This window comes from Oncorhynchus keta, unplaced genomic scaffold (assembly GCF_023373465.1).
Source record: "Oncorhynchus keta strain PuntledgeMale-10-30-2019 unplaced genomic scaffold, Oket_V2 Un_scaffold_2008_pilon_pilon, whole genome shotgun sequence".
Classification (NCBI taxonomy): Eukaryota; Metazoa; Chordata; class Actinopteri; order Salmoniformes; family Salmonidae; genus Oncorhynchus; species Oncorhynchus keta.
Window position 1 is genome coordinate 322,721 of NW_026290853.1, and position 14,780 is coordinate 337,500.

At 38.7% G+C, this 14,780-nt stretch overlaps 1 protein-coding gene across 1 annotated transcript in view; it reads left to right on the forward strand.

The window, feature by feature from the left end:
- Nucleotides 1-5,505: 5,505 nt before the first annotated feature.
- Nucleotides 5,506-14,780, forward strand: part of card11 (caspase recruitment domain family, member 11) — an 89,853-nt gene continuing 80,578 nt past the window's right edge. The window contains 2 exon segments of the mRNA XM_052514818.1: nt 5,506-5,692; nt 10,255-10,392. Coding sequence (XP_052370778.1) covers nt 5,506-5,692; nt 10,255-10,392 — 325 coding nt within the window.

Genomic DNA, 14,780 nt, shown 5'->3' on the forward strand with positions numbered 1-14,780 from the left:
AATGCCCTGATTAATGCCCTCTTTGCCTGGTCTGTGAGTTTTGGTGGCTCTCTGATTAATGCCCTCTTTGCCTGGTCTGTGAGTTTTGGTGGCTCTCTGATTAATGCCCTCTTTGCCTGGTCTGTGAGTTTTGGTGGTTGGCCCTCAGGTTTGTGGTGGTGCCATGTTCTTTCCATGTTTTAATAATGTATTTAATGGTGCTCCGTGTCATGTTCAAAGTTTCTGATATTTTTTTATAACCCAACCCTGATCTGTACTCCACAACTTTGTACCTGACCTGTTTGGAGAAGTCCTTGGTCTTCATTGTGCCCCTTGCTTAGTGATGTTGCAGACACTGGGACCTTTCAGAACAGGTGTTTATATATACTGAGATCATGTGACAGATCATGTGACTTAGACTGACTGCACACAGGTGGACTTTATTTAGCTAATTATGTGACTTCTGAAGGTAATTGGTTGCACCAGATCTTATTTAGAGGATTCATAGCAAAGGGGGTGAATACATATGCACACACCACTTTTCAGTTTTTTGTTTTTGTGAATTTTTTTAAACAAGTTATTTTTTAAATTTCACATCACCAATTTGGACTTTTGTGTATGTCCGGTACATGAAATCCTAATAAAAATCAACTTAAAGGTCAGGGTTAGAGGTCAGGTTGTAAGGGTTAGGGTTAGGGGTCAGGTTGTAAGGGTTAGGGTTAGAGGTCAGGTTGTAAGGGTTAGGGTTAGAGGTCAGGTTGTAAGGGTTAGGGTTAGAGGTCAGGTTGTAAGGGTTAGGGTTAGGGTTAGAGGTCAGGTTGTAAGGGTTAGGGTTAGACGTCAGGTTGTAAGGGTTAGGGTTAGGGTTAGAGGTCAGGTTGTAAGGGTTAGGGTTAGGGTTAGAGGTCAGGTTGTAATGCAACTAAATAGAAAAAACACCAAGGGTTGTGAATACTTTTACAAGGCTCTGTATATAGAGAGAGATGGATATAGTAAACATCATTCACTGTGTGTGTGTAGAGATGGATATAGTAAACATCTTTCACTGTGTGTGTGTAGAGATGGATATAGTAAACCTACATCATTCACTGTGTGTGTGTAGAGATGGATATAGTAAACCTACATCATTCACTGTGTGTGTGTAGAGGTGGGTATAGTAAACATCTTTCACTGTGTGTGTGTAGAGATGGATATAGTAAACATCTTTCACTGTGTGTGTGTAGAGGTGGGTATAGTAAACATCTTTCACTGTGTGTGTGTAGAGATGGATATAGTAAACATCTTTCACTGTGTGTGTGTAGAGATGGATATAGTAAACATCTTTCACTGTGTGTGTGTAGAGATGGGTATAGTAAACATCTTTCACTGTGTGTGTGTAGAGATGGATATAGTAAACATCTTTCACTGTGTGTGTGTAGAGGTGGGTATAGTAAACATCTTTCACTGTGTGTGTGTAGAGATGGATATAGTAAACATCTTTCACTGTGTGTGTGTAGAGATGGATATAGTAAACATCTTTCACTGTGTGTGTAGAGATGGATATAGTAAACATCTTTCACTGTGTGTGTGTAGAGATGGATATAGTAAACATCTTTCACTGTGTGTGTGTAGAGATGGGTATAGTAAACATCTTTCACTGTGTGTGTGTAGAGATGGATATAGTAAACATCTTTCACTGTGTGTGTGTAGAGATGGATATAGTAAACATCTTTCACTGTGTGTGTGTAGAGATGGATATAGTAAACATCTTTCACTGTGTGTGTGTAGAGATGGATATAGTAAACATCTTTCACTGTGTGTGTGTAGAGGTGGGTATAGTAAACATCTTTCACTGTGTGTGTGTAGAGATGGATATAGTAAACATCTTTCACTGTGTGTGTGTAGAGGTGGGTATAGTAAACATCTTTCACTGTGTGTGTGTAGAGATGGATATAGTAAACATCTTTCACTGTGTGTGTGTAGAGATGGATATAGTAAACATCTTTCACTGTGTGTGTGTAGAGATGGATATAGTAAACATCTCTCACTGTGTGTGTGTAGAGATGGATATAGTAAACCTACATCTTTCACTGTGTGTGTGTAGAGATGGATATAGTAAACATCTTTCACTGTGTGTGTGTAGAGATGGATATAGTAAACATCTTTCACTGTGTGTGTGTAGAGATGGATATAGTAAACCTACATCTTTCACTGTGTGTGTGTAGAGATGGATATAGTAAACATCTTTCACTGTGTGTGTGTAGAGATGGATATAGTACACCTACATCTTTCACTGTGTGTGTGTAGAGATGGATATAGTAAACATCTTTCACTGTGTGTGTGTAGAGATGGATATAGTACACCTACATCTTTCACTGTGTGTGTGTAGAGATGGATATAGTAAACATCTTTCACTGTGTGTGTGTAGAGATGGATATAGTAAACCTACATCTTTCACTGTGTGTGTGTAGAGATGGATATAGTACACCTACATCTTTCACTGTGTGTGTGTAGAGATGGATATAGTAAACATCATTCACTGTGTGTGTGTAGAGATGGATATAGTAAACCTACATCTTTCACTGTGTGTGTGTAGAGATGGATATAGTACACCTACATCTTTCACTGTGTGTGTGTAGAGATGGATATAGTAAACATCATTCACTGTGTGTGTGTAGAGATGGATATAGTAAACATCTTTCACTGTGTGTGTGTAGAGATGGGTATAGTAAACATCATTCACTGTGTGTGTGTAGAGATGGATATAGTAAACCTACATCTTTCACTGTGTGTGTGTAGAGATGGATATAGTAAACATCTCTCACTGTGTGTGTGTAGAGATGGATATAGTAAACCTACATCTTTCACTGTGTGTGTGTAGAGATGGATATAGTAAACATCTTTCACTGTGTGTGTGTAGAGATGGATATAGTAAACATCTTTCACTGTGTGTGTGTAGAGATGGATATAGTAAACATCTTTCACTGTGTGTGTGTAGAGATGGATATAGTAAACATCTTTCACTGTGTGTGTGTAGAGATGGATATAGTAAACATCTCTCACTGTGTGTGTGTAGAGATGGATATAGTAAACATCTTTCACTGTGTGTGTGTAGAGATGGATATAGTAAACCTACATCTTTCACTGTGTGTGTGTAGAGATGGATATAGTGAACATCTTTCACTGTGTGTGTGTAGAGATGGATATAGTAAACATCTTTCACTGTGTGTGTGTAGAGATGGATATAGTAAACCTACATCTTTCACTGTGTGTGTGTAGAGATGGATATAGTACACCTACATCTTTCACTGTGTGTGTGTAGAGATGGATATAGTAAACATCTTTCACTGTGTGTGTGTAGAGATGGATATAGTAAACATCTTTCGCTGTGTGTGTGTAGAGATGGATATAGTACACCTACATCTTTCACTGTGTGTGTGTAGAGATGGATATAGTAAACCTACATCTTTCACTGTGTGTGTGTAGAGATGGATATAGTAAACATCTTTCACTGTGTGTGTGTAGAGATGGATATAGTAAACATCTTTCACTGTGTGTGTGTAGAGATGGATATAGTAAACATCTTTCACTGTGTGTGTGTAGAGATGGATATAGTAAACATCTTTCACTGTGTGTGTGTGTAGAGATGGATATAGTAAACATCTCTCACTGTGTGTGTGTAGAGATGGATATAGTAAACATCTTTCACTGTGTGTGTGTAGAGATGGATATAGTAAACATCTTTCACTGTGTGTGTAGAGGTGGATATAGTACACCTACATCTTTCACTGTGTGTGTGTAGAGATGGATATAGTAAACATCTTTCACTGTGTGTGTGTAGAGGTGGATATAGTACACCTACATCTTTCACTGTGTGTGTGTAGAGGTGGATATAGTACACCTACATCTTTCACTGTGTGTGTGTAGAGATGGATATAGTAAACATCTTTCACTGTGTGTGTGTAGAGGTGGATATAGTACACCTACATCTTTCACTGTGTGTGTGTAGAGATGGATATAGTACACCTACATCTTTCACTGTGTGTGTGTAGAGATGGATATAGTAAACATCTTTCACTGTGTGTGTGTAGAGGTGGATATAGTACACCTACATCTTTCACTGTGTGTGTGTAGAGATGGATATAGTAAACATCTTTCACTGTGTGTGTGTAGAGGTGGATATAGTACACCTACATCTTTCACTGTGTGTGTGTAGAGATGGATATAGTAAACATCTTTCACTGTGTGTGTGTAGAGATGGATATAGTAAACCTACATCTTTCACTGTGTGTGTGTAGAGATGGATATAGTAAACCTACATCTTTCACTGTGTGTGTGTAGAGATGGATATAGTAAACCTACATCTTTCACTGTGTGTGTGTAGAGATGGATATAGTAAACCTACATCTTTCACTGTGTGTGTGTAGAGATGGATATAGTAAACCTACATCTTTCACTGTGTGTGTGTAGAGATGGATATAGTGAACCTACATCTTTCACTGTGTGTGTGTAGAGATGGGTATAGTAAACCTACATCTTTCACTGTGTGTGTGTAGAGATGGATATAGTAAACATCTTTCACTGTGTGTGTGTAGAGATGGATATAGTAAACATCTTTCACTGTGTGTGTGTAGAGATGGATATAGTAAACATCTTTCACTGCGTGTGTGTAGAGATGGATATAGTAAACATCTTTCACTGTGTGTGTGTAGAGATGGATATAGTAAACATCTTTCACTGTGTGTGTGTAGAGATGGATATAGTAAACATCTCTCACTGTGTGTGTGTAGAGATGGATATAGTAAACATCTTTCACTGTGTGTGTGTAGAGATGGATATAGTAAACATCTCTCACTGTGTGTGTGTAGAGATGGATATAGTAAACCTACATCTTTCACTGTGTGTGTGTAGAGATGGATATAGTAAACATCTTTCACTGTGTGTGTGTAGAGATGGATATAGTACACCTACATCTTTCACTGTGTGTGTGTAGAGATGGATATAGTAAACATCTTTCACTGTGTGTGTGTAGAGATGGATATAGTAAACATCTTTCACTGTGTGTGTGTAGAGATGGATATAGTAAACATCTTTCACTGTGTGTGTGTAGAGATGGATATAGTAAACATCTTTCACTGTGTGTGTGTAGAGATGGGTATAGTAAACATCTTTCACTGTGTGTGTGTAGAGATGGATATAGTAAACATCTTTCACTGTGTGTGTGTAGAGATGGATATAGTAAACATCTTTCACTGTGTGTGTGTAGAGATGGATATAGTAAACATCTTTCACTGTGTGTGTGTAGAGATGGATATAGTAAACATCTTTCACTGTGTGTGTGTAGAGATGGGTATAGTAAACATCTTTCACTGTGTGTGTGTAGAGATGGATATAGTAAACATCTTTCACTGTGTGTGTGTAGAGATGGATATAGTAAACATATTTCACTGTGTGTGTGTAGAGATGGATATAGTAAACATCTTTCACTGTGTGTGTGTAGAGATGGATATAGTAAACATCTTTCACTGTGTGTGTGTGTGTGTAGAGATGGAGAATGGAGGTGAGGACACGGAGTCTCTGTGGGAGTCAGTGGAGAGTAACCGCTACATCTTAAGTCGCTACATCTCGCCTGGTAAACTGACTCCCTACCTGCGCCAATGTAAGGTTCTAGACGAACAGGACGAAGATGAGGTCTTAAACTCACTACTACTGGTCTCTAAGGTCAACCGCACAGGTAGGTTATCTCTCTACTGCTGGTCTCTAAGGTCAACCGCACAGCTAGGTTAACTCTCTACTACTGGTCTCTACAGTTGTGGACAAAAGTTTTGAGAAAGACACAAATATTATTTTTCACAAAGTCTGCTGCCTCAGTTTGTATGGTGGCAATTTGCATAGACTCCAGAATGTTATGAAGACTGATCAGATGAATTGCAATTAATTGCAAAGTCACTCTTTGCCATGCAAATGAACTGAATCCCCAAAAAACATTTCCACTGCATTTCAGCCCTGCCACAAAAGGACCAACAAACATCATGTCAGTGATTATCTCGTTAACGCAGGTGTACGTGTTGACGAGGACAAGGCTGGAGATCACTCTGTCATGCCGATTGAGTTTGAAAAACAGACTGGAAGCTTTAAAAGAATGGTGGTGCTTGGAATCATTGTTCTTCCTTTGTAAACCATTGTTACTTGCAAGGAAACACGTACCGTCCTCATTGCTTTGCACAAAAAGGGCTTCACAGGCAAGGATATTGCTGCCAGTAAGATTGCACCTAAATCAACCATTTATCGGATCATCAAGAACCTAAAGGAGAGCGGTTCAATTGTTGTGAAGAAGGTTTCAGGGTGCCCAAGAAAGTCCAGCAAGCGCCAGGACCGTCTCCTAAAGATGATTCAGCTGCGGGATGGGGGCACCACCAGAACAGAGCCTGCGCAGGAATGGCAGCAGGCAGGTGTGAGTGCATCTGCACGCACAGTGAGGCGAAGACTCTTGGAGGATGGCATGGTATCAAGAAGGGCAGCAAAGAAGCCACTTCTCTCCCGGAAAAACATCAAGGACAGACTGATATTCTGCAAAAGTTACAGGGATTGGACTGCTGCATTTTCTCTAATGAATTCCCTTTCCGATTGTTTGGAGCATCCGGAAAAAAGCTTGCCCGGAGAAGACAAAGTGAGAGCTACCATCAGTCCTGTGTCATGCCAACATTCATGTGTGGGGTTGCTTCTCAGCCAAGGAAGTGGGCTCACTCACAATTTTGCCTACGAACACAGCCATGAATAAAGAATGGTACCAACACATCCTCTGAGAGCAACTTCTCCCAACCATCCAGGAACAGTTTGGTGACGAACAATGCCTTTTCCAGCATGATGGAGCACCTTGCCATAAGGCAAAAGTGATAACTAAGTCGCTCGGGGAACAAAACATCGATATTTTGGGTCCATGGCCAGGAAACTCCCAGATCTTAATCCCATTGAGAACCTTTACCCAAATCCAGATAGCAGATGTTCTGAAAGAGCTGCAAAACCTGGACCCGTACAAATCAGCTGGGCTTGACAATCTGGACCCTCTATTTCTGAAACTATCCGCCGCCATTGTCGCAACCCCTATTACCAGCCTGTTCAATCTCTCTTTCATATCGTCTGAGATCCCCAAGGATTGGAAAGCTGCCGCAGTCATCCCCCTCTTCAAAGGGGGAGACACCCTGGACCCAAACTGTTACAGACCTATATCCATCCTGCCCTGCCTATCTAAGGTCTTCGAAAGCCAAGTCAACAAACAGGTCACTGACCATCTCAAATCCCACCGTACCTTCTCCGCTGTGCAATCTGGTTTCCGAGCCGGTCACGGGTGCACCTCAGCCACGCTCAAGGTACTAAACGATAGCATAACCGCCATCGATAAAAGACAGTACTGTGCAGCCGTCTTCATCGACCTTGCCAAAGCTTTCGACTCTGTCAGTCACCATATTCTTATCGACAGACTCAGTAGCCTCGGTTTTTCTGATGACTGCAGTGCCTGGTTCACCAACTACTTTACAGACAGAGTTCAGTGTGTCAAATCGGAGGGCCTGTTGTCCGGTCCTCTGACAGTCTCTATGGGGGTGCCACAGGGTTCAATTCTCGGGCCGACTCTTTTCTCTGTATATATCAAGGATGTTGCTCTTGCTGCGGGTGATTCCCTGATCCACCTCTACGCAGACGACACCATTCTATATACTTCTGGCCCTTGGACACTGTGCTATCTAACCTCCAAACGAGCTTCAATGCCATACAACACTCCTTCCGTGGCCTCCAACTGCTCTTAAACGCTAGTAAAACCAAATGCATGCTTTTCAACCGTTCGCTGCCTGCACCCGCACGCCTGACTAGCATCACCACCCTGGATGGTCCCGACCTTGAATATGTGGACATCTATAAGTACCTAGGTGTCTGGCTAGACTGTAAACTCTCCTTCCAGACTCATATCAAACATCTCCAATCGAAAATCAAATTTAGAGTCGGCTTTCCATTCCGCAACAAAGCCTCCTTCACTCACGCCGCCAAACTTACCCTAGTAAAACTGACTATCCTACCGATCCTCGACTTCGGTGATGTCATCTACAAAATAGCTTCCAACACTCTACTCAGCAAACTGGATGCAGTTTATCACAGTGCCATCCGTTTTGTCACTAAAGCACCTTATACCACCCACCACTGCGACCTGTATGCTCTAGTCGGCTGGCCCTCGCTACATATTCGTCGCCAGACCCACTGGCTCCAGGTCATCTATAAACCTATGCTAGGTAAAGCTCTGCCTTATCTCAGTTCACTGGTCAATGGCAACACCCACCCGTAGCACGCGGTCCAGCAGGTGTATCTCACTGATCATCTCTAAAGCCAACACCTCATTTGGCCGCCTTTCGTTCCAGTACTCTGCTGCCTGTGACTGGAACGAATTGCAAAAATCGCTGAAGTTGGAGACTTTTATCTCCCTCACCAACTTCAAACATCTGCTCTCTGAGCAGCTAACCGATCGATGCAGCTGTACATAGTCTATTGGTAAATAGCCCACCCATTTTTACCTACCTCATCCCCATACTGTTTTTATTTACTTTTCTGCTCTTTTTCACACCAATATCTCTACCTGTACATGACCATCTGATCATTTATCACTCCAGTGTTAATCTGCAAAATTGTAATTATTCGCCTACCTCCTCATGCCTTTTGCACACAATGTATATAGACTCTCTTTTTTTTCTACTGTGTTATTGACTTGTTAATTGTTTACTCCATGTGTAACTCTGTGTTGTCTGTTCACACTGCTATGCTTTATCTTGGCCAGGTCGCAGTTGCAAATGAGAACTTGTTAACCTTTAAATAAAGGTGAAAAAAAATCCATAGTAACACCTGACAAAAGTATCAGCAGACTCTGAGGCAGCAGACTGTGGAAATTAATACTTGTGTCAAATCAAATTGTGTTTGTCACTTCGTAAACAACAGGTGTAGACTAACAGTGACATGCTTACTTATGAGTACTTTTCCCACAGTACTGAGTCAATGTGCAGCGATAACAGGCCATAACATGGCTATATACAGGAAGTACCAGGTAATAACATGGCTATAGACAGGAAGTACCAGGTAATAACATGGCTATATACAGGAAGTACCAGGTAATAACATGGTTATATACAGGAAGTACCAGGTAATAACATGGCTATAGACAGGAAGTACCAGGTAATAACATGGCTATAGACAGGAAGTACCAGGTAATAACATGGCTATATACAGGAAGTACCAGGTAATAACATGGCTATAGACAGGGAGTACCAGGTAATAACATGGCTATATACAGGAAGTACCAGGTAATAACATGGCTATATACAGGAAGTACCAGGTAATAACATGGCTATATACAGGAAGTACCAGGTAATAACATGGCTATATACAGGAAGTACCAGGTAATAACATGGCTATATACAGGAAGTACCAGGTAATAACATGGCTATATACAGGAAGTACCAGGTAATAACATGGCTATAGACAGGAAGTACCAGATAATAACATGGCTATATACAGGAAGTACCAGGTAATAACATGGTTATATACAGGAAGTACCAGGTAATAACATGGCTATAGACAGGAAGTACCAGGTAATAACATGGCTATAGACAGGAAGTACCAGGTAATAACATGGCTATATACAGGAAGTACCAGGTAATAACATGGCTATAGACAGGGAGTACCAGGTAATAACATGGCTATATACAGGGAGTACCAGGTAATAACATGGCTATATACAGGAAGTACCAGGTAATAACATGGCTATATACAGGAAGTACCAGGTAATAACATGGTTATATACAGGAAGTACCAGGTAATAACATGGCTATAGACAGGGAGTACCAGGTAATAACATGGCTATATACAGGGAGTACCAGGTAAGCAGGTAGGCATGTGGTGTGTTTGTGTGTTTGTAAAGCAGGAGGTGGGGCTATAAAGCAGGAGGGTGTGTCTATAGAGCAGGAGGGTGTGTCTATAAAGGAGGAGGATGTGTCTATGAAGCAGGAGGTGGGGCTATAAAGCAGGGGGATGTGTCTATAGAGCAGGGGGTGTGTCTATAAAGCAGGGGGGTGTGTCTATAAAGGAAGAGGGTGTGTCTGTGTTATCAATCAGATTACACATTAAAAGGCATAACAAGAAATTAAATCTACTTTCTCTCCTGGACGTGTGTGTGTGTGTGTGTGTGTGTGTGTGTGTGTGTGTGTGTGTGTGTGTGTGTGTGTGTGTGTGTGTGTGTGTGTGTGTGTGTGTGTATAGGTCGTCTGTTAGACATTCTTCATGGTAAAGGAGAGCGAGGTTATGTGGTTTTTCTGGAGAGTCTTGAGTTCTATTATCCTGACCTGTACAAGCTGGTGACTGGCAAGGAGCCCACCAGACGCTTCTCCACTATCGTTGGTAAGACACACACACACGCACGTGCACACACAGACAGACGCGCACGCACGCGCACACACAGACACACTCACGCACGTGCACACACAGACACACACGCACACACGTGCACACAAAGACACATGCACTTTTATATCTATCATCTGTCACTATAACCATTCTGTTACTATAACCATTCTGGTACTATAACCATTCTGTTACTGTAACCATTCTGTTACTATAACCATTATGTTACTATAACCATCATCTGTCACTATAACCATTCTATTACTATAACCATTCTATTACTATAACCACCATCTGTTACTATAACCACCATCTGTTACTATAACCACCATCTGTTACTATAACCACCATCTGTTACTATAACCATCATCTGTTACTATAACCATTCTGTTACTATAACCATTCTGTTACTATAACCATCATCTGTTACTATAACCATTCTGTTACTATAACCATCATCTGTTACTATAACCACCATCTGTCACTATAACCACCATCTGTTACTATAACCATTCTGTTACTATAACCATCATCTGTTACTATAACCATTCTGTTACTATAACCATTCTGTTACTATAACCATTCTGTTACTATAACCATCATATGTTACTATAACCATCATCTGTTACTATAACCATTCTGTTACTATAACCATTCTGTTACTATAACCATTCTGTTACTATAACCATTCTGTTACTATAACCGTTCTGTTACTATAACCACCATCTGTTACTATAACCACCATCTGTTACTATAACCATCACCTGTTACTATAACCATCATCTGTTACTATAACCATTCTGTTACTATAACCATCATCTGTTACTATAACCAACATCTGTTACTATAACAACCATTCTGTTACTATAACCATCATCTGTTACTATAACCATCATCTGTTACTATAACCATCATCTGTTACTATAACCATCATCTGTTACTATAACCACCATCTGTTACTATAACCATCACCTGTTACTATAACCATCATCTGTTACTATAACCATTCTGTTACTATAACCATCATCTGTTACTATAACCATTCTGTTACTGTAACCGTTCTGTTACTATAACCACCATCTGTTACTATAACCACCATCTGTTACTATAACCATCATCTGTTACTATAACCACCATCTGTTACTATAACCATCACCTGTTACTATAACCATTCTGTTACTATAACCGTTCTGTTACTATAACCACCATCTGTTACTATAACCACCATCTGTTACTATAACCATCACCTGTTACTATAACCATTCTGTTACTATAACCGTTCTGTTACTATAACCATCATCTGTTACTATAACCACCATCTGTTACTATAACCATCATCTGTTACTATAACCACCATCTGTTACTATAACCACCATCTGTTACTATAACCATTCTGTTACTATAACCATTCTGTTACTATAACCATCACCTGTTACTATAACCATTCTGTTACTATAACCACCATCTGTTACTATAACCATCATCTGTTACTATAACCACCATCTGTTACTATAACCATCATCTGTCACTATAACCATTCTGTTACTATAACAATTCTGTTACTGTAACCATTCTGTTACTATAACCATCATCTGTTACTATAACCATTCTGTTACTATAACCATCATCTGTTACTATAACCATCATCTGTTACTATAACCATTCTGTTACTATAACCATTCTGTTACTATAACCATTCTGTTACTATAACCATCATCTGTTACTATAACCATCATCTGTTACTATAACCATTCTGTTACTATAACCATTCTGTTACTATAACCATCATCTGTTACTATAACCATTCTGTTACTATAACCATCTGTTACTATAACCATTCTGTTACTATAACCATCTGTTACTATAACCATTCTGTTACTATAACCATCTGTTACTATAACCATTCTGTTACTATAACCATCTGTTACTATAACCATTCTGTTACTATAACCATCTGTTACTATAACCATTCTGTTACTATAACCATTCTGTTACTATAACCACCATCTGTTACTATAACCATTCTGTTACTATAACCATTCTGTTACTATAACCATTCTGTTACTTTAACCATTCTGTTACTATAACCATTCTGTTACTATAACCATTCTGTTACTTTAACCATTCTGTTACTATAACCATTCTGTTACTATAACCACCATCTGTTACTATAACCATTCTGTTACTATAACCATTCTGTTACTATAACCATTCTGTTACTTTAACCATTCTGTTACTATAACCATTCTGTTACTATAACCATTCTGTTACTTTAACCATTCTGTTACTATAACCATTCTGTTACTATAACCATTCTGTTACTTTAACCATTCTGTTACTATAACCATTCTGTTACTATAACCATTCTGTTACTTTAACCATTCTGTTACTATAACCACCATCTGTTACTATAACCATCATCTGTTACTATAACCACCATCTGTTACTATAACCATCATCTGTTACTATAACCATCATCTGTTACTATAACCACCATCTGTTACTATAACCATTCTGTTACTATAACCATTCTGTTACTATAACCATTCTGTTACTATAACCACCATCTGTTACTATAACCATTCTGTCACTATAACCATTCTGTTACTATAACCACCATCTGTTACTATAACCATTCTGTTACTATAACAACCATTCTGTTACTATAACCATTCTATTACTATAACCACCATCTGTTACTATAACCACCATCTGTTACTATAACCATCATCTGTTACTATAACCAACATCTGTTACTATAACCATTCTGTTACTATAACCATCATCTGTTACTATAACCATCATCTGTTACTATAACCATTCTGTTACTATAACCATTCTGTTACTATAACCATTCTGTTACTATAACCATTCTGTTACTATAACCACCATCTGTTACTATAACCACCATCTGTTACTATAACCATCATCTGTTACTATAACCATCATCTGCTACTATAACCATTCTGTTACTATAACCATCATCTGTTACTATAACCATTCTGTTACTATAACCACCATCTGTTACTATAACCATCATCTGTTACTATAACCAACATCTGTTACTATAACCATCACCTGTTACTATAACCATTCTGTTACTATAACCATTCTGTTACTATAACCATTCTGTTACTATAACCATCATCTGTTACTATAACCATCATCTGTTACTATAACCATCACCTGTTACTATAACCATTCTGTTACTATAACCATCATCTGTTACTATAACCATCATCTGTTACTATAACCACCATCTTTTACTATAACCACCATCTGTTACTATAACCATTCTGTTACTATAACCATCATCTGTTACTATAACCACCATCTGTTACTATAACCATTCTGTTACTATAACCATCATCTGTTACTATAACCACCATCTGTTACTATAACCATTCTGTTACTATAACCATCATCTGTTACTATAACAATCATCTGTTACTATAACCATCATCTGTTACTATAACCATTCTGTTACTATAACCATCATCTGTTACTATAACCAACATCTGTTACTATAACCATCATCTGTTACTATAACCATCACCTGTTACTATAACCATTCTGTTACTATAACCATCATCTGTTACTATAACCATTCTGTTACTATAACCATCATCTGTTACTATAACCATCACCTGTTACTATAACCATTCTGTTACTATAACCATCATCTGTTACTATAACCATTCTGTTACTATAACCATCATCTGTTACTATAACAATCATCTGTTACTATAACCATTCTGTTACTATAACCATCATCTGTTACTATAACCATTCTGTTACTATACCCATTATGTTACTATAACCATTCTGTTACTATAACCATCATCTGTTACTATAACCATCATCTGTTACTATAACCAACATGTGTTACTATAACAACCATTCTGTTACTATAACCATTCTATTACTATAACCATCATCTGTTACTATAACCATCATCTGTTACTATAACCATTCTGTTACTATAACCATCATCTGTTACTATAACCACCATCTGTTACTATAACCATTCTGTTACTATAACCATCATCTGTTACTATAACCATCATCTGTTACTATAACCATTCTGTTACTATAACCACCATCTGTTACTATAACCATTCTGTTACTATAACCATCATCTGTTACTATAACCATCATCTGTTACTATAACCATTCTGTTACTATAACCATTCTGTTACTATAACCATTCTGTTACTTTAACCATTCTGTTACTATAACCATCATCTGTTACTATAACCACCATCTGTTACTATAACCACCATCTGTTACTATAACCATTCTGTTACTATAACCATCATCTGTTACTATAACCATCATCTGTTACTATAACCATTCTGTTACTATAACCATTCTGTTACTATAAC